Source organism: Frieseomelitta varia, unplaced genomic scaffold (assembly GCF_011392965.1).
Source record: "Frieseomelitta varia isolate USP_RPSP 00005682 unplaced genomic scaffold, Fvar_1.2 scaffold_572, whole genome shotgun sequence".
NCBI classification, from domain to species: domain Eukaryota; kingdom Metazoa; phylum Arthropoda; class Insecta; order Hymenoptera; family Apidae; genus Frieseomelitta; species Frieseomelitta varia.
In genome coordinates, this window is record NW_025110337.1 from 155,034 (window position 1) to 178,076 (window position 23,043).

The window sequence follows — 23,043 nt, forward strand, 5'->3', positions numbered from 1 at the left end:
AACTTCAATAATATATCGCAGACGCTTAGGATTATTTCCAGTAATTTTTTTTCAAGTAATTTAGCGAAATATTCTTCCGTTCTACGATTAATCGTTGTTTTAACTCCTCTTTCGATTTATCGACGTGCGACAATTGGTCATTCTTCACCAAGAAAAAGGGAAAACGTATCGAGAAATCGGTCATCTTTTAAAATTAAATAAGAGTATCGTGGCTGATATTATACGTAGACACAACGATGAACTAGTATTAGAAATAATAAAGGATACGTGTGTAAGCGTCATCAAATTTACTATTGGCAGCTTTATGAAAACATTTGATCATTGTCTCCATTTCCTTTTCTAATATATTAATATTTTATTTACCGGTATTATAAAGAAATATATCTACCGACCTAACATTGTTTCGATAGCATCATACCGGTATTCGTATCATTTCGTACGCTTTCATCAAACGTAATCGAATATTAACCTAAAAATACCGGTATTTTACCGGTATGCGTAATACCGATTCGATCTCGAGAAATTTCCGACATCGATGATCTTGAACATTTTTTCTTTCCTTTTTTTTTCTTTTCTTTTTCGAAAGCTTCGCCTGGGAGGAACGGGATTACGACTCGCGACGAACATTCTCGATAATTTCATCCACGGGGCCACGGCGATACGATTAATTCGCGCGTAAATTGCGTCAGGTTTATCACGCTCGCGTCTCTCTCGCCAAGCGTTACGCCCCTTTCGTCAAGACGTTGCACGCGGCGCGGCAATTAAGCGACAAGATAAGAAATTCGTTTCGCCACCGCGCGCCACGCAACGAACCTTCCAAACATTCCCGCTTAATTAATTTTCAAATTCGTGCAATTACACACCGATGGCCGAAAGCGAGTACCTGGCAATTAGCCAGCTAAACGAAGTTACCGAGAAGTAACCTTCGCCGTGTAAATAAGATTGTCCGGCCTCGCGAGTATCTTCTTTTCATCACGTCACATTCTTTTTTTTTTTTTTTTTTTCTACCGTGATACATTCGATCGTTGACCATAGCGAGAATTAAATGTTGTAATTGAACTACAGAGTAGGCGAAACGTTTCTTCCCTGTTTCTTTCCTTTCAAGAAAACATCAAAAATTAATTTTGTTGATTTTAAGTTAAATTTCTTTAAATTAAAGTTCAAACGTGATTCTTTCCCACTGTGTTTTAAAAATCTGTAAAGCAGAAAGATTAAAAAGGATGACGCGGACTTATTTTAGTAGGATTTTCGGCCCACCCTGGAATTTTTCAGTCCGCCTCACAGAGAATTGGAAGAATATAGAGAACAGATAATTATAGAGAATGGTATATGGAATTTCAAAGCAGATTTCATATTTGAAATGTTGATCCTTTGAAACTCGCGCGTCACGCTGCCAGTGACAGTAGAAATTTGTTGGACAACTAGTGTATTGGAAATTGTCACGCTTCGAAATATCATGAAAGACAAATTGTATAATAATATAATAAATAAATAAATAAATAAATAAGTAAATAATAAATGTATAATAATATAATAAATAAATAAATAATTGTATAATATAAATGAATAATATAATATAATAAATAAATAAATAAACATAATATATAATACAAACATGATAAATAATTGTATAATAACATAAATAAATAATATAATATAATAAATAAATAACTGTATAATAATATAAATAAACAATATAATATAATAAATAAATAAACAATTGTATAATAATATAATAAATAAACAAGTAAATAATAAATTTACCTTAAAATAAATACAAGTGGACGCGTGACAACATTAAAAACATATCATTTCATATTGTCACTCTATAAATTTAGAGATGTTAGAAAAATATTAGAGAATTTCGATAAAATTCTCAGAAATTGCAGCAAAATTGTCCAAACTTTCAATTATTATCGTTCTAAAGTACAAAAATTTCGCGCATGAAAGAACAAAATTTTAAATGGTTATAAAAGATATAAAGGAACTTTATAAGATTGATTTAATTAACTTTATAAGATTAATTTAAATTTGAATATTCAGAGATAACGTTTCGAAATGTTGTTCGACGTTTTTCACACGTCGTAAACATTATTTCTAATTTGTTTATCGTATGAATTACGCGGTAGGACGAATAGGATGAAAGGCCGAAACGCGATGAGATATTATCCGGAACGATGGATGTAATGTGTAATTGACGGAAAACATCGAAATTCGAATGATATTTCCTGCATTTCGGAGTGCTATACTGTTTCGAGGGATATCGATGTATTGGTACACCTATTGAACTCTCATAACGTCAATACACAGTGCTCTCTCTCTCTCTCTCTCTCTCTCTCTCACTCTCGTTCTCAATCACTCGTCCGATTCGAAACTCGATTGATATCCCATCAAATTCTCATTTATTGGAAAGTATCGAGATCAAATTTGGGATGAACGATTCGTTAAGAAGACAAGTGGAGTTTCCAGATAGAGTTAACATACGATCAATCCGGAAACGAGGAACCGTTCAAGCTTACAAATTAACAGCATTCTAAGTTAGGAAGAAAATTGTCGACGATCGTGATGGAGACGCACTTTTCGAACGATCAGAGAAATCGAAAACGATTGAAGTTAAAATTTTCGACTGGAAAAGAGTTTTTTGAAAAGAGCTCGAAATTCTTGCACCCCACCGTTCAACCTCAATTTTCTTCGACTCGTTAGTCAGGAATAACGAAGACACGATCTCGAACTAACCGATCAAACAGTTAAAAATTGAAGATTGAAGAAATCAAAAAATTTTTATAATAAATCTTTGAAACGTTAAAGGGAATTAAAATTTCTGAGGAGAGGAAGAGATCAAAAATCGGGAGATGAACATGTTATCGTGCTCGTTTGGCAAGATACAGGTAAGTACGCGGATCGGGTTACGGCCAGGTATGTGCATTAAAGCACATAAAGGGCTTACGTGGACCTAGGCGACCCTTCTAGCTGTTATATAGGTCTATGTGCAAACACGCGAGCACGTTAAGTGCGCTTGCAGCGAGGAACCGAGCGAAGGGGTAGTTAGCTCCGGATATTATGCGCCTCTAGCGCGCCCGGGATATTCTTCATCGTCTTTCCGCGAAAATGAAACCCACTCGATACGTTCGTGATACGTTCTCGACGTGACCAACTGTGCTTGTTCAACTTTAACGCGTCAATTCACACCGTTCCCGCGGACAGAGCATGAAACTTTAATTGAAATACCGATGTTGGATGGGTTATAGCGCGAGGAATTCTCAGAAAGCATTCGGGCAAAGTGATCCTCAAGAAAAAAAAGAAAAAAGAAGGAGGAAGGAATCTTGCTTGTTTACAAAACTGATTTTGTCGCAGGAAGATGCAAAAATATAGGGATATAAAGATACAAAACTACGAACGTGTAAAAATAAACTGAACTAGTAACGACGAAAGTTATATTCGATTGAGAATATTTTGTCAAAAGTCGAAGTATAAAGTGAGTTTGATGCAAAGATTGAAAAGAAGAGACACCGAGTGCGAATTGAACGTAAATAGATTACTCTGTTACCAAAACTACAAACCGCACTACCAAAAATATGTGCATTCTTCACGTCGAAAAATTGCGCGTGTCGCGTCGAATTTTGTTTCTCTATTGGAGCCTCACTATTGCAAATCTTCCACGTTTTACGATTCTCCCTCGTAAAAAGTCTCGCCAGTAGCCAATTGATCAAGAGGCTGCCAACCAGTTTCCAAGCGAGCCACAGCCATTTCCGCTACCACCGTTAAATCGTGTCTTATGAAGCAGCAACAACGACCAATCACCAAAGAAAGCCCCGTGCGCACCACCGGTAATCCCCAACGTGCCTTGTTCCTTATTCCCTGCAATACTCACCTTCCTCGAAGGGCTGCGCCCGTTTGGCGAACGCCCTTGAGAAAACGCCGCGCGGTTTCGGCCCATCCACGCCGTTCTCGACGGCTGCGCTCATTTTTCTGATTGCGAGTGGATCCCCTCACGCAGCTTGTATCGCCGGGACGGATAAACGAACCATCTGAAAATTCACGTGACAAGACACTCTACATATCTGTTGTCGAGCACGTGTACTGCCTTTTTCGGCCGTTTCGGTGCGAGAGCTCTGCAACGAATCTCCTGTTCCTGCAATTATCTTTTTTACCCCCATCTTATCATTTGATATCTAATTTTTTTGTGGAATTTCTCCGAATTTTTTTGGAAATTTCTTGTTTAGATTCGGAAGAGAGAGAGAAAGAGAGAGTGTGTGTGTGATAATTTTTTTGTAGGTTAGGTTCGATACTTTTCTTCTAGGTTAAATTCGATAATTTCCTTAGGTTCGAGCTTGGATTTTCGCCTGAAATTTTCGTCCGTCAATTTTCCGCGGTAACATTGTAACTTATTTCAAAAAACAAGTTGCATCATCCGCCATGTTTCACCACCATGCTTTTCACAATTCATTTCGATAAATTGAAAATTTAGAGAAATGGAGACTAGACTGGAAGAATAAGAATACTCGAGCTGAATCTTGAGAAGTTAAGAATAATTTTTGAAAATTTCTCGCTTAGATCCAGAGAAAAGATAATGCATGTGTATGATAATTTTCTTTTAGGTTAGGTTCAATGATTTTCGTTTAGGTTAGGTTCGAGCTTGGATTTCAGAAAATTAAAATTAGACCGAATTTTCGCCTGAAATTTTTCCGCCAATTTTCCACTGCACTATTGTAACTTATTTCACGAAACAAGTTGCATCATCCGCCATGTTTCACCACCACGCTTTTCACGATTCATTTCGATAAATTGAAAATTTAGAGAAATGGAGACTAGATTGGAAGGATAACAATACTCGAGCTGAATCTTGAGAAGTTAAGAATAATTTTTGAAAATTTCTCGCTTAGATCCAGAGAAAAGATAATGCATGTGTATGATAATTTTCTTTTAGGTTAGGTTCAATGATTTTCGTTTAGGTTAGGTTCGAGCTTGGATTTCAGAAAATTAAAATTAGACCGAATTTTCGCCTGAAATTTTCATCCGTCAATTTTCCGCTGCACTATTGTAACTTATTTCGACAACGAAACAAGTTGCATCATCCGCCATGTTTCACCACCACGCTTTTCACGATTCATTTCGATAAATTGAAAATTTAGAGAAATGGAGACTAGACTGGAAGGATAAGAATACTCGAGCTGAATCTTGAGAAGTTAAGAATAATTTTTGAAAATTTCTCGCTTAGATCCAGAGAAAAGATAATGCATGTGTATGATAATTTTCTTTTAGGTTAGGTTCAATAATTTTCTAATTAAATGTATGGGAATGATAATTTTCTTTTAGGTCAGGTTCAATAATTCTCTTCCAGGTGAGGATCAATAATTTTCTTTCAGGTTACATCTGAGCCTCGATCTCAGAAAGTTAGAATCAGACCGAATTTTCGCCTGAAATTTTCATCCGTCAATTTTCCGCTCGCATTATTGTAACTTGTTTCACAAAATAAGTTACATCACGCATCACGACGACTCGTTTCGTAGGAAACAGGAACGCGATACAATGTTTCCAACGACTTCAACGTTCCAACCACTTATCATCGACGTTCCACGAGACAGTGAAAAGGAAAACTAAACTGAATCTCGCTTTCTCACGTTCCTTCGAGTCTCACAATGATCGGGATAAAGGTGGGAGAGGTGGGTTGTCTGCAATTTTCCTATTTCGTCTTCCCGAACTGTTGCGTATCGGCTATACGTAACAATGCGTTGCGTTACATCACGTAATCCGCGTCCGCACAATACCCACGGTTAATTGCCATTCTTCAATTACGAGTTTCCCTTTAATTAAATGTAGATCATCTGATTACAACGGGGGTTCCTCCAGCGAGGAATTGCCAGCGGTACGTCAAAGGTTGGAAAGCAACAAAGGGTGAAATCCGCGGCTCTCCCTTTACACGCGAGAGAGAGAAAGAGAGAGAGAGAGAGAGACCGTATGTAAACGTGGCATTAATGGCTGCCCTCCGGCTTTAATTACTAAATCTTCGCGATCATCGCGAGCGTTTCAACGTCTCGACGAATGAGAAATTTTCCAAAGTGAATTTCTCTCCTGTCGACGCTGAATCGTCAGAGCCAATTTTATCGAACGAAGAAATCGAACTCTTCTCCGTGTGAAAATCCACACATAGTGGAAGATCTGAGTTTTCGATACCGAGATACATGAGAAATGAGTGACGAAATATATCGTCATTTTCAAGAGAACCATCTTCCACGATGTATTATTATATATTATTATTTCCACAATATTATATTATTATATATTATTATATATTTATAATAATAATAATATGTGGAAATAATAATATATAATATATATATTTATTTATTTATTAATATTAAATAATATATATTTATATATTATTTAATATTAATAATATATATTTATTTTAATAATATATATTTATATATAAATATGTATATTATTTAATATTAATATATAAATATATATATTATTTATATATTATTATATTTTACTATTATTATTTCAGAACGACGTACTATATGCGTTATAATATTATTAATATATAAATATATATATTATTTATATATTATTATATTTTACTATTATTATTTCAGAACGACGTACTATATGCGTTATAATATTATTAATATATAAATATATATATTATTTATATATTATTATATTTTACTATTATTATTTCAGAACGACGTACTATATGCGTTATAATATTATTAATATGTAAATATATATATTATTTATATATTATTATATTTTATTATTATTATTTCAGAACGACGTACTATATGCGAACGTGGCTATTTCAAAAATTAAACGGTTCAAGGGTTGAAATGTACCATCTTTCGTTTCATTAATTACCATCTTTTGTTTCGCTTCATTCCTTTATCATTCTATTAACAATAATTTATTTTGTTAATATAATTTTATTTTTCCATTAATATCGTTTCATTTTTCTATTAATATTAATCGAGTGTTGTATAACTGTTCTAGTCTCATTTTGGGAAACTTCGCGCCTATTTTTGAACCGCGACGCGTGTACTCGCAAAGAAAAAAATAGTGTACTTTGCATTTGCTGTAAAATTGAAACAAATTCTGACAAAACGACAGAATTCTCTGTTTCTTTTTCAAATCATATTCTATTATTTTAAAAATATTTATTTATTATAAATTTATTACATTTTATTATATATTATTTTACAAATATTTATTCATTAAATTGTATCATTTCATACAAAATTCTAATTAGAATCGACAACAATTTCATTATTCTTTTTTCTTTTTTTTTTGGTCCTAAAATATACGCTTTTCGTTTCACCTTAATTTAATTTTACTTTACTTTCAGTAAACTAATTTACTAAATTTTACTTTAACGTGTTTACTTTTTCTCGTGTGTACTCGTCGTCAAGGGAAAAAGAAAACCACGACCACTGACTCTTCGCTGTAACCCTTCGAAAGGATTAATTGCGTCGCAATCTTATTCCGTGTTAGAAACATTCACGGTCGAGAACGTTGCAAACAAATCTCGAGATTTCATTTCACCGTTCCACTTTATATTGAAATTATTCTCGCTCGCGCCAGAAGAGGTTTTTAGCGTTTATTAACAATTTCTCGCAAGACTCTACCAACACAGAGGCACGTTGATAATTCTCGCCTTAAGCTTGATAACTCTTGTTTATCGTTCGGACGTAGCCATTAGGGCGCGAGCTTTGACAACGAGTATCTACAACGATGGCGGGATAAACATCCCCTAAAAATCCAACAGTAATATCGGGGAGGTTTATAGCTCGCCGATATTACTGTGTACATGCGCGTCGTTTTCTCCCTCTCCACGAGGACTCGATATTCGATCGTCATAATTTATCATTACACGGGGGGGGAAAAGGACGTGTTCAATAAATCCTTGTTGTTGTTGAATTCAGCCGGTTGATTTACGCGACTTAGCCTTAGCCACGAGGGGTACGTGATACTCACGAGCCTATGACGTCGACTCTTGTCGATAAGGTCGACTAGTATAGACTGTGAGTGAATTAAATAAAATACACACTCTTTAATTAATATGTTTAATATATAATAATCATCACTTATGAATTCACTTTCTCACAGATCAATATTACTTTTAACTCAGACTCGCAATTAATACACTTCTGCTCGCTTCTGAACAAAACCACATCACGCAACACACTTGCAATTGTCTCACAGCACTCATGCCTTTGCTCGACTCTCATGCATTCTCACACATACAACATAAAGCGAAATCCACATAGGCAAGTGATCGATAATTCGGCAAATGCAGAATCGTTCAAAAGAACAGATCCCCTCCGGTTTGGTTTTCCATTCGGGAGTAAATGAATCGACGATAATGGCGCATAAATAAATCAGTCGATGATTCACAACGTGAATAATTTGGTAATTTCTCGCGTTCAAGTGACGATTCTCCTGTGAAAGTAATTAATCATCAGCAATGAATTTTTAAGTCAACGCTTTAGCTTGATGTGAGATCAGCGAGAGGAGAATCGTTATGGGAAATTTTTCTTTTTAATTCCATTAATATTAGGATAGATATTTATATTATATTATTATATTATATATTTATATTATATTATTATATTACATATTTATATTATTTTAATATTAATATATTTATATTATTTAATATTTATTTAATTTATATTATTATATTATTATATAAATATCTATCCATTAATATTAGGATACATATTTATATTATATTATTATATTATATATTTATATTATATTATTATATTACATATTTATATTATTTTAATATTAACATATTTATATTATTTAATATTTATTTAATTTTTATTATTTAATTTATATTATTATATTATTCTATAAATATCTATCCATTAATATTAGAATAGATATTCATATTATATTATTATATATTTATATTATTTAATATTTTTATTATTATATTATTATATATTTATATTATTTAATATATTATTTAATTATTAACCCCTCGTGACTTAGCTAGTCGCTAAGTCGCGTAAATCAAGCAAACTCGGCCGAATTCAACAACAACAAGGATTTATTGAACACACGTATAATAATATAATATTTATAATATTATATATTTATATTATTGTTTTATAGATTAGATATTTATATTAGATTTCGATTATTATCACCGTATTGTTAAAATACAATTTATTCTATACAAAATACAGGAACCGTATGAACAATTTATCTGCCGTTGTCATTACATTTATATCTATTGATTTTTATCATTTTTCACGCAACTAGAATTTCATCTATTCTAGGATCAAAAAATTTACTTCGTTGCAACAATCTTTACGGAATGTTCTGTTCAAATTACGATCAAATTAAGTTACTTTTACTGTCAATTTCCAAACGGGAACGACGATTTCCATCTATTGACTTTCATCATTTTTTCCTATTCGCGCAATTTCACCTGTTCCAGGACCAATAAGTATCATCGTAACGATCTTTGTAATAAGAAATTGCTGGTCAAATTAATTTATTTTCACGATCAACTTCCAAGCGGGAGGGAAATTTCAAACGAACGTGAATAAACGAAAATTGTCGCGAGAATGGGCGAAGAGGGGCGCAGGGTTTTGGATAAATTAAGGAGGCAAATATTGGAGGGGGCAGACGAGCGCGTTTCAAAATGAGCGAGTAATTCCGATTATTACGGGGAGAAACGTCTGGCGTTGTCACGTTTATTCCGAGCAATTCCTAATGTACGCGACCCCCCGCCGCGTAGTTCAATTCCGAAATGGACATGTGCCGGTTTCCCGATCCCTTTTGTCAACCAAAGGGAGCGATTCGGCAGATGACAGTTTCATCTACGGAATCGCGACCGAAGCCGCAGCAAAATACCAATCTTCTCCCTCTCACTCACTCGCTCTCTCTCTCTCTCTCTCTCTCTCTCTCTCTCTCGTTCTCTCTCTTTCTCAAATGACGCGAGAGATTTGCTTTTGCGAACGAATAAAAATATAAGCGATCCTTCCTCTAACAAAGGGAACGAACGTTTGTTCTTGAGAGACTCGAGAAATTTTATTAATTTAACAATAGTAAAATAGTGTAACTTTTAATAACTTTTAGTAATAGTGTAAAAGTTACATTAACAAAAATTTATTGTGATAAATATAAAATTTATCATGTGGCATTAAAAATAATCGACACTTTTGTTCTTGAAAAATTCGAGGAATTTTATCAATTTAACAATAATAAAATTTATTATGTAATTTACACTAATAGTGTAACTTTTAATAATAGTGTAAAAGTTAGATTAATAAAAATTTATTATGATAAGTATAAAATTTATCACGTGAGCTCTTGGCATTAAAAATAATCGACACTTAGAGATTCTTTTATTCTTGAAAAATTTGAGAAATTTTATCAATTTAACAATAATAAAATTTATTATGTAATTTATGCTAATAGTGTAACTTTTAATAACTTTTAATAATAGTGTAAAAGTTATATTAATAAAAATTTATCATGTGAGGTCCTGGCACTAAAAATAATCGACACTTGAAGATTCTTTTTTACAATCACTTGAAAGACACTTTTCTCAAAATTAACTTCTGTTTAATCGTGTAAATTTATTTATTTCCAAATAATTGTAATTTTGATTCATACGTAGAATATTTTGGCGCTGTTGTTCCAGTGTTAAGTGAATTTTAGAAATGCAAAGCTACTGCCTCGATTCACGAATGCCAAAATTATCGGTGGTTAATAAACCCGTTTGCGATGGCACGTGCTCGAGTGAAACGAGAAGTGAAAGAACAGAAAAACTAAAAGAAAAAGAAACAAAAGTTAACGATACGCACGATCGATCTATCGACACGTGACAGATGACCTCAACCTCCAACAAGCAAGTTAAATTAATCCCAAATTAAAATTACTCCATTTAAACTCGAGTCTCGTAACGCGACCTCTTTCGAAACTGTCTCGACAAATAAAAATCAACGGCGAAATTCGCGAGAACCGGGACGCCAGGGACACTCGAGAGAGTGAAAAATCTTTTCTCGTTGGGAAATTCCATTTTCGCGCAACACGCTAGCCAAAGCGCGGCTGTTTCTGTCCTCTCTTCGCCTGGTTTTTATTGAAATGCAACTCGCGACCGGCGGGTTCTCTCCTCCCGCTGTCAGAAGTTTGAGAATGGATGATAATTCTTGAAACAGAGGCACGTCCCCGCGAAACGTGAGTTTCATGGATTGGCCTCGTGCACTTCGTTGCCAAGGGACTCCGAGTGTAAACTTACTGCACTGTCAATTTGCGGGGTTATGTTCGTGCGAAAACACGATTAACGAGGTTTTTGAACTAGCGCATCGCTGCCGGCAACGAGAATTCTCGGCGATCAATTGTAAATCGTCACGGTTCGACAGTTTGTAAAAATTCACGACGCAAGTATCACATTAAATAAAAACTAGATTAACCTCTTGCGCTGGAATGATGGCTAAATTAACAATAACTAAAGAATTTTTGTAAAAAAAAAAAAAAAAACAGTCCAAGTATAATGGTTTACGATGGAATTGTTAATGTTAGGCATGTAAATTAAGTAGAAATTAAATTAAATAGATAAAAAAAAAAAATAGTGCAAGTATAAAGTGGGCCAAAGTTTACCTATTTTCTTTTTTTCTTTTAAAGAAAACATCAAAATATGAGGAAAGACTAATTTTATTAATTAAAAATTTTTTTAAATATATAATTATAACATATATATATATATATATATATATATATATATATATAAATATTATTTTCTTCGCGAACTCTTTAATTTAGAGAAAATTTACGTTCAAAATTCCTCCACAAAGGAGTTCCACAACGTTCATCATTTCCACATATACACACGTGGATTTATTATTATTTCAGTTAAGGGAACGCGAATATTTTCTCGGTGTGTCTGAAGTCCAACGATAAGAACAAATGGCAGATGTTACTGGCGCATTAATTCAGAAATCTACGCGAAAGTATACGCGTGCAGATTCCTACTATCGCAGGATAGGATGGTTAATGCCGATATAATTTGTATTTACGAGCCTCCGTAGAGCCATTGCCCGACGCTGCTCAATGGAGCGCACGTATCCTCTTAAAAAAAAAAAGGAAAGAAAAAAGAAGAAGAATGGACGTAGAAAGCCGAAAGAAAAATGAGGATTCTCAACGACATCAAAGATTAGCTACAAAAATCTGGTGGTTCCAAAATCAAATCCATCGACACGTTCGATTTTGTCAGGTTAGGTTTGCTGACACGTCGGCCATCTTGGATTTGTGTATTTCATCTTTCTTTTAAGTCTTTGTATTTCGTATATTTTTCTACAGTATGTTTATATTATTTTTCTATGCGTTTTTTCACCCCTAATTGTATTAACATTCGTAATCGTAATAAGATGACTCGTATTAACTTGAAACTCGTGCAAATAACTGAGACTTTCGTCTTTAAACTTACTACGCAACAGGATAATGAACCTGAAAATCTTACAACTTTTAAAACTCGCGAGAAATTCATACGCCATATTTTGTCTCCTTTAAAACCATTTTATTACATAAAAATTTGGTGTTTGATCAAATCCATCGACACGTTCGATTTTGTTAGGTTAGGTTTGCCGAGAAGTAACTTTGACGTCGGCCATCTTGGATCTGTATCTTTCATCTCTCTTTTAAGTCTCTGTATTTCGTATACTTTTCTATATTATGTTCTTTCACACTTAAGTGGAACTTAAACCATTAAACAATTTTTCATTAGACGCAGAATTTAAAAATTTCGTGCAAGTTACGTGAATCACCCTGTATACTACTGTGCGTCGAAAACGCAGTTACTCTTACTTTGGCCAACGCAATATTTTCTTTTTTTTTTTTTTCTTCTTTTATTCGCGCGAATCTCGTTAACGGGAATAGGTTTTTGCCTTAGCAGAGATCGGCTGCAACGCGATTTACATCGGCTAAGGTTTCGCGACGAAGGTGATGTATCTAGGCCGGCGGAACCTTGAGGAAAGTTAAATTAGAATTAACACGATTAAGGAGTTGACAACTTCTCTCTTTCTCTTTTCGTTTTCTTTTTCTTTTTTTTTTCTGTTTCTACGTAAATGCCGTTCCCTTTGAGACACATTCCTGGGTTAATACACATCTGGGTTAATTATTTTCAAGTTGCACAATCGCATCGAGAAGAAACAAAGCCCTTCGAAACGTAGGAAACGGCCGAGTTCACAAACTTAATCCTCGGTACATCATTAACAATTAATTAGCGACCTATATATATATATATATATATTCAATTGCACGTTGTTGGAAATGGGTCGTGCCGGTACAAAGAAGCCTCTCGCTGCAAAGTTTTTACTACCCTCCACGAGCAAGTCCTTTCTTTTATTCAACGTATTTCCGTTGCAACACCTGAGTTTCATTTCCCCTGAATTGGAAAGGGTTTGCCGCGAGCTCGACGTCATTATCGTCAAAAGGAATCTGTTAATATGAAGGTTTCTCAACACGAGTGTCTACATTGTGTAACGAGTGGCGATAAACTGATAGACGAGCCTACCGAGCCGAGGAAAATGGTTAACTTCAATTTTTACACGTTCTCGCTATTCTGTCCTTGTAATTAATACAAAGGAACACGTCATGTTTTACAGACAGATGCATGTTAGGTAAGCAATAACTCGAGACGAAACTAGATTTATAACGAAAAAAAAAAATTCACCCCTCGAAGTTCTGCTCGAAGAGTATACACTCTGCGCTCGCGCGCACACACACACGCACACACACACGTACGCCGTCTCTTTAACATTCATGAAATTCTGCTTGATTATCACAACTGTAGAGAGCGTTCTTGTAATCTCACGGGCGTAAAGTTTCATTTGAATAAACAGAAAGAAGCTCCATCCCGTAACGCGTTTCTCGTTCTTCGTGGTTTCGCCTGTAGCTTCGTTATTATTAGTTAAACATCATAACGAGAACCAACGTAACTTTGCCAATCGTTCACGTATCTCCAATTTTTTCTTTTTCTTTTTTTCGGGAAGAATTGCGATGATTTTTTTAATGAAATAAAACTGCACTGAAATTCCTTCATACACATAAATCGTCCAACAATATTTTTATACTTCTATATCTTTGTGTAGTGCTATTAGGATATATTTCTTCAAACATTTTTCTCTCCATGAATATTTCCAAAATTTTATAAAGACATATATATATATATATATATATATATATATAAAATTCATAAATATATAAAAATACATAAAAATGTATAATTTCAAAAATACACGAAAATATATAAAAACGTATAAATTTCAAAAATACACGAAAATATATAAAAACGTATAAATTTCAAAAATACACGAAAATATATAAAAACGTATAAATTTCAAAAATACACGAAAATATATAAAAACGTATAAATTTCAAAAATACACGAAAATATATAAAAACGTATAAATTTCAAAAATACACGAAAATATATAAAAACGTATAAATTTCAAAAATACACGAAAATACATAAAAACATATAAATTTCAAAAATACACGAAAATACATAAAAACATATAAATTTCAAAAATACACGAAAATACATAAAAACGCACAAATTTCAAAAATACATGAAAATACACCAAAACATGTATAAATAAATACATATATACATCCTACAACTCTTTGGACACATGCGACGTGTCGCAGAAGAAAATAAGAATTGCTCCAAAGATGATTCCTCCAAAGGGTTCCGTTTGCATTCTGAACAACTTTCAAGCTCCGTGCCACGCCGTTCATTTGCGTCAAAGGGAAAGCACGCGACGGAGAAAGAGAACGAAATTTGGCAAGAAGAAAAGACAAGAGGAACGGGAGGGAAAGAACGAGGTGGAGAATTCGGAGGGAACGTGTGCGGTGTGTGAGAGAGCCAGGTTAGGTGGATGCCGCCTGATGCAAACGTAACGTAATAATTAGCGGCTGGGTAGCTCGCTAATTAAGGAGAAAGCAGAAGAAGCAAAAGACCGTCTCGTTTTACCGACGATGGTTAAAAACGGACACTTTCGTTCGCGTCTATTCTCTCAAATTCTTCCTATTTTCTTTTTTTTTTTTTTTGTTCCTTCCGCGCCTACTCGACTGCGTTTGACACCTGTTCCTTTGATAACACGGCGATATTGAATGGTTGTAATTGACGAGAGAAAGGAAGTGAACGTTATAGCGAGAATGCAGAAATATACGTTTTTCGATTTGATGAGAAATGATTCGCGTGTGAAGATCGAGGTGGGAAAATTTGGGCTTGAAAACTTTTAGTGAACTTTTGAAATTCGACGAATAATTTGTTGAACAATTTGATTCACAATTTTTAAACATTTTCTGTTTCAATGTTTTCAAGTTTCTAACCTCATAGTTTCGTATTATATCGGAAGGGGCGAACTGGCGGCCCTTAGCCCCCCCACTTTCCTGTTCGCTAGCGCTATCCCCTCCACTGCATCGATCTCCCCACTGCGTTGAGAGTGTCCGCAAAACTAGATAAATTAATTTCTTTACCGTAGCTGCTAAAATCAAAAAATCAAAGATAGGAAAAGTAGTTTGTATGGCTCACAGAGTGAGAATCTTCATGACGGAAAGATCAGCAGACTAAAGTGAGTAGCTTGTGCTCGCGACGGGGAAGAAATTTACCGTCTCTATATTATTTAATTTACCGTTTCTATATTATAGTTAAAAATCGGAAATACTACAAAATCCGATTCATACAGATCACAAATCGCATTACAGATCGTGGTTATTCAAAATTTCTTAAAAGTGAGACTGTTTCCAAATTTCGTATCAATACACAGACTTCAAATTTCTGCAAAATTTTTCACTAGAAGTGAGATTGGTTCCAAATTCTGTATCAATGCACAGACTTCAAATTTCCACGAAATTTTTCTCAGAAATAAGATTGTTTCCAAATTTTCTACCAATACACAGACTTCAAATTTCTGCAAAATTTTCACTAGAAGTGAGATTGTCTCCAAATTCTGTATCAATGCACAGACTTCAAATTTCCACGAAATTTTCCTCAAAAATAAGATTGTTTCCAAATTTTCCACCAATACACAGACTCCAAATTTCTGCAAAATTTTTCCCTACCAACGACAAATCGAAATTCTCGAAAGTTCATTGAATAACATTCGCAGCTTGGCATCAAGGAAACGTTATCGAACGAAGGAATAATTGGCGAGGAAACATCGGGATCTGCATGAAACAACTGGACAAAGATGCCCGTCGAGAACCTCCTCCCAAGTGTACTTAAGCTCGAAGAAGGAATTCACGATCAGAGTGGCGTACTCGATCAACCTGCTTGATTTACGTCGCGCGAGAACAATAAGCGTTGGGGCGATCTGTCTCGCTCGAAAGAGCATTCAGGATGAGCGTTAACGGTGAAAGCCGGACCGGAAGGGCCGACGATCCGTGACCACCGGCACGACAGTCCGAACGGTATCTAAACCGTTCTCGCTCGCAGAAAACGTGCACGACGATTTGATACCATTCGATGTGACGCCATCGCTCTCACAACGTAGCAACAACCGCACTTTTGTTTCACCGTTGAAACATGATCACCGGAGAAGATGAAAAAAGAGATTATTTATTGTTCGTGACTTTCTTTTTCTCTTTTTTTTTTTAATTAAACTGTTGAAACATGATCAACAGGAGAAGATTAAAAAAAAGATTATTTATTGTTCGTGACTTTCTTTTTCTTTCTTTTTCTCTTTCTTTTTCATTTGGAAATTTGGAAATTTATTACAATTACATCTGCAGAGGAACGGACCGATTGCGAACTATTTATTTATTGTTGGTGACTTTTCTTTTTTTTTTTTTTTTTATTTAAGTTTTAGAAATTGAATCATTTGAGTCATTATGTCGGAGTAGTAGGAACATAAACTTTGTACGTTAAAAGGCTATGGTCTTTAACCACTTGCGCCGGCAATTGATTGCGGACCGTAACGAGCGACCAAACCGTATATAGAATAATCTCGCCGCTTTCTTTTTGACCTCGTCGATACGATATCACTGGATAGAAGTAATAAATTTATTATATAAGAAGCTTGTTATATAAAAATTATACGAGAATCATATTTATTATATGAGGAATAATAATTTTACCATTTTATTTATTTATTTTGCCTGGGTTATATTTCAATGTATTTAAAAACTGAGAAAAATATTGCAATCTGGGAGAAAAAATTCTCGACGTGCGTCAACAGGTAAACAGAATTTGATAAAATTATTAAAATTCTCTGTTAAGATTTTTACGAGTGGACCAAGGAGTTGAGTTTTTGGTATAGAGATATAATTCATGCTTTTTTTTAAGAAGAGCAATATTAAATACAATTCAAAGTTAGAATCTCAGATTCACACAAAGCTTCCGCTGATCTGCAAGAAATGTCCAGAAACATTGGTCGACGAAATTCCATCGCCGCATCCCCTAAACACCGGAGAGGGGAATCGACGAAGCAACTACAATATACATCAAACCAAAAATAAAATAGCCGAACACGACGACTGATGCAGCGAGCCAATTACCACAAGCCATTCCTCGGGGAACCCTTGGCAGCCTTTCGTGTAAAGGCTGCTGCTGCTGCTGCTGGTGTGACACGAGACGAGGAGAAGGAAGAACGAGAAAAAAGAAAAGAAAAAAAAGAAAAAAAAAAAGAAGAAACGAACGAAAGAGAAATGGAAAGGCGGAGGGAAACGTGGGCTTGCGTTTAACGGGTGAGAGGAAAATGACGTGGACGTGAAACAGAGATGACTGTGAGAGGGGGAGCAGAGCCACGAAATTCATGAATATTTATACCGTGGTTATATCGTGGAACTAGCATTCGCTGGAGGAGAAAAAAAAAAAGGAGGGGAAGGGGGAGAAGAAAAAGAGCGAACGTCGGCGCCGTGTGCAAGTCGCAAACTAAATGCTTCCTCTCTTCTTTTAATACACGTACCACGAACGAAATAGAGGAGAAATCGTGTGTCGTATTTGTCGACATCCACGTACAATTTAATTTATTATACGGCCATAATAATTCCGCGAATCACACCGGACGTCTTTCTCCAATTGCACGATTATCATCCTCCATTAACGACAGTTGATTGGTATCTTTCTATCGGATTGTTCGTTGAATTACCAGCGATTGAATTAGCTGCTAATTATACGGCCATTAGTAGCAGCCGTTATCATGCAAACGACGAGCAATGAAATATTTTTCCGTTTCTTTTTCTTTTTTTTCTCGAGCAATGAAATTTTCTCGGCCAACCGATTAGAATCTATTTTCCACGGGGTACAGAGGATGAATTTTCGACATTTTAAATCGACAAGCTGTTCAATAATGACGATTCGATCGCCGAAAAATTGCAGTCAGACCTTTGGACAGCATTTCGACACAAACTGCATCCTCTGCAAGTTGAGAAAGTCGCCCGGGACGCGCCGGAAGCACGGATCGGCGAGTTCATTGATAAGCACGTAAGTCAAATTACACGGGACGGAGAATTAAACGAGGCCTTTCGTGGCCTGTACCAGTTTATCTGCGCGAAAAAAAAAAGAAAAAAGAAAAAAGAATCGCGACTTTGATCGTTAACCATGCTCTACAATTACAATCACTCATTTACGTTATTTCTTTACGATCACGGGTTCTGTCTTGTATTTATTATACAGGGTGATTCACGTAACTTGCACACTTGGCTTTTATCAGACTTTCAAAATTATGCGTCTAATGAACAATTGTTGAACACAAACGTTGTATGGATTTTAAGGGAGGCAAAGAATGTGTGTGTTGAGCAATTTAATATTCTTTTAATTTATGATAAAAAAAATATATATATATATGGTCTGATTAATGAAAGTAATTGATTATGCGCTAATTACACTACACGCTTGTAAAATTCGCTGTATCAGGTTGCTTCCATAGTTGCTTCACTGTATTACCTTATCGTTTAACATACTTTATGCTTTTTTTTACTTGAAATTTGATATTCTTTTGATTTGTGACGAAGAAGATGCATGATCTAATTAAAAAAAAAAAAAAATAAAGATGAAAATATTGGAAATTTCGAAACTGCTCAACACACGAAAAACTGACACGCTATATTTTGCTTCCATTAAAACCGTACAACTTTCGTATTAAGCAATTATAAATATTATAATGAAAATATTATAAATATTATATAAATATTACAATGAAAATATTAAATATAATATAAATATTATAATGAAATTATAAATACTATATAAATATTATAATGAAATTATAAATATTATATAAATATTACAATGAAATTATAAATATTACAATGAATGTTAAACAATATTCGTTAGATACGTAATGTAAAACTTATGTCAGTTACTATGCAAGTGTACGTGGATTCATCCTACGCATACATGCCGTGAATATATTCATATATATATAAATTTATAATTAATTTATAAAAATATATACCCTTTTTAAAATAGTAACATGTCTGAAAAAGATATATTTCGATAAAATATTTATACCCAATTTATCCATATTATTACTTGGACTTTAGTTTAAAAAGAAACAATTAATTTGCAATTAATAAATATTACAATAATTAAATTTAACCAACCATTAGAAATGATATTCATTATTATATTTCAATTTAAGAAAAAAACCAATTCTTTTATCAGACATCTAACGTCATATAATAAGCTAATCATCGACAATTAACTTCTAAACGCCGCCGTTTCAGAAACATCGTTATTAATAATAACTCTGACATACAGAGCGAGTGTCTAGGATAACGCGTTATCATCGGGGGTGGTGAAATGAACAATACAATCAGAGGACTCCCTGGTATCCAGCCCTGACGTCGTAATTGCTTTGTCTCCCACGCCTTTGAGAAGCGACCAATCACGATCGCATAAGCACAATCAAACTTCGTACGCAGCCGATGCCTTCATGTCGCGCACCGCCGAAAGATACAACAGATTTGCATACGCGTTCGTTCCCTCTCTCACGTTCTCGCCGCGGAGGCGAGTTTCTTCCTTTTTTCTCTCTCACTTTGAACCTTTTCTTTCCACCTTTATTTCACACACACGCGCGCACAGAGGGAACGACGAACACAACGTGTATACAACGGCGAAGCAAGCTCAACTGGCGCGCAATTAAGAAGCAATTTAGTGCACCTCCTCCTTCAGCGAACGAGAAGCTTTCGCAGCAAATCGCGCGCCGCGATAAAGCACCGCCGTCCGTGTGCCCGAAACCTAAACTATGTTGTATTAAAGTTGTATCCTCGGAGGCGAGCAGATAACGTCTACACCGCTTCCGGTGCGATGGCCGACGCTTTTGACCGGGGGTGCCGATAGATCCTCACCACGCGAATCGCTACGTTTGTTTGGGGGTGATACGAGAGTTTGTGAGAGTTTCGCTTTCGATCGGTAAGAAACAGTTAGGCAAGTCTACGCTTTGCTTCATTTTATTCTGATCACTTTATTTTCATTTTTATTCAAATTGCTTTACTGTTACTATTCATCTTGTATTTTATTCAGTTTATTTATTTATTTTACAATGATATTATATATATATATATTTGATATATATTTATTAAATATATATTTTATATATTTATATTTATTAAATATTTATTTAATATATATATTTAATATAATATATTAAATAAATATTTAATAAATATAATTATAATATAATATATTTATATCTAATATATATATTAATATTATTTAATAAATATAAATATAATATAATATATTTATATCTATTTAATATGTATCACTTTACTTATTTATTATAATAATATTATATTATCTATTTAATACATATCACTTTACTTATTTATTGCAATAATATTATGTTTATATATATTTAATATATATTTATATTTATTAAATATTTATTTAATATATATTTATATCTATTTAATACACTTATACACTATTTATAACACTTTACTTATTTATTATAATAATATTATATTTATATCTATTTAATATATATCACTTTACTTATTTATTACAATAATATTATATTTATACATATTTAATGTATATTTATTTATTAAATATTTATTTAATATATATTTATTTATTATATACAGTATAATATATATTTATTTATTTAGTTACTTGTTTGTTCCACGGTTGAAAAACTCTCTTTGAAAGAGAAAATAACGAAATAACGAATTTTCGAAATAACGAAAGACAGTGGCTCTTTCAAATAATGAAATAAAGGAGATAAAAATACAGTGACACGTGAACGAATGTAAATAACATTGAAACTAAAACACGAATTAAGGCTCGGTTAAGAAAAAATTCTGGTTGTACAGGGTGTTTCCGAAATCGTGGTACAGCCAGAAGGGCCAGAAGGTGATTCTACTATGAGGGAAAAAAGAAAAAATTTCTCTGACTTGCTTCCTTTTTTTGGGAAAGTCGAATTTGAAAATTTACCTGCTAATTGTAAATTTAATTAAATACTTGAACTTGACTTTTAAATTTAATTAAATACTTGAACATAACTTGACTTTTAAATTTAATTAAATACTTGGACTTAACTTGACTTTTAAAGTGTAGGAGAGCGTTTTTTATTAAAAAATAATTAGAAAACGTAGACTAAAGTTTTTTTTTCATTCTTTCAAAGAAAATAGATTTTGCATTTCACATGTTATCACATTACATTTATTTGTATAGAATTAAATGAAACAACATACGACTCGGTTCCACCGTTTCTTCGTTTCGCCATTCTTCACCGACTACTATATTAATTCACGCCGTACCTATGCCCAAAATTAGATCAACTAATTTATCGTAAAATCTCGTCATTCGTTTCGTACATTTCTCAATGTACATCCGCAGTGATTGAACGATCGGGCGAACAGTCTCGGACCCGCCTCTACATTCGTAAAGGAGCAATTGCCATCCACGGAGAAAGAAAATGTCGAAAGAATGAGAGGTATTACATTTCCAATATCCACCAGCCGATAAATTTCACCTTTTTTGTGCGCCACAGAACCGCCCCTCTCCCTCATTTTCGGTCGCAACCATTCACACACGGACGTATCGCGAAATGCGATATCTCCGCGAGATACACACGTGTGTATTAAATGTCGGCAACGGTCCGATACCAGCGATTTCCGGCGGCCGCAGACCCAAAACGGAAGATCGGTGCCCATCTCGGGATGTTAAACAGCAGAAACGTGCACCATGATTGCAGGAAGCAACGCACGTGACGCACAATGCGATATAGTTCGCGATGCGATCTAGCAACTGTGTGGCTTCGCTGTGAATGCGAATATTCCGTGAATCTGTTTTGCAGAAACGTACCAGCTATCGCGATAGCTCTCGTTTCGACCATTTTCGAATTTTCTCTTGACAAAGTTCCTTGATCATGGAAGAACATATATATATAATATTATATATTATTATATTCTTCTATATATATATATATAAGAATATAATAATAGAATATATATAAGAATATATAGAAGAATATAATAATAAAATATATATAAGAATATAATAATAGATATATCAATATATATATATATATATATATATATATATATATATATATAGAGAGAGAGAGAGAGAGAGAGAGAGAGATTCGATGATATAAATAAAAATTGGAAGCTATCAGCTGAGGTCAGAGTATTATTTTCTATAAAAAAAAAATCTCTTGACAATATTGTCTTCTTCTTCTTCTTCTTCTTCTTCTTCTTCTTCTATTTTTCTTTAATATCACATCGACAGCGAGGTGCCATTAGATATATGTATAGTAGTTTATGTTTTTGAGATATTTTTAATACTCTTTGTATGTCATTTTGAAAAGTCAGGTTTATGTTTGCGTTGATTCCATATTTCTGTCTTTGGGTTTCTGTGATGTGGCATTCGTGCAGTATGTGGGTTATTGTTAGTGGATGGTTATTGCAATGAGTGCAGGTGGGTGGTGTAGTTTTTTTAATTTTGTGTTCATGTGTCAGCTTACGTATGACCGGTTCTTAGGCGTGTGATAATTATTCCTTCTTTCCTGTTGTTGAAGTTTGGTGTTCGCTGGTGAATGTCTTGGATACTTTTGTGTAGTTGGA

General features: G+C 34.1%; 1 protein-coding gene across 1 annotated transcript in view; it reads right to left on the minus strand.

Annotated features, from left to right (window-relative positions):
* Positions 1 to 23,043, minus strand: part of LOC122534058 — a 117,368-nt gene that overhangs the window by 78,430 nt on the left and 15,895 nt on the right. The window contains exon 2 of the mRNA XM_043664344.1: positions 3,872 to 4,028. Within this exon, the coding sequence (XP_043520279.1) occupies positions 3,872 to 3,965 (94 nt within the window). The 5' untranslated portion in view covers positions 3,966 to 4,028. The remainder of the gene's footprint in view (positions 1 to 3,871; positions 4,029 to 23,043) is intronic.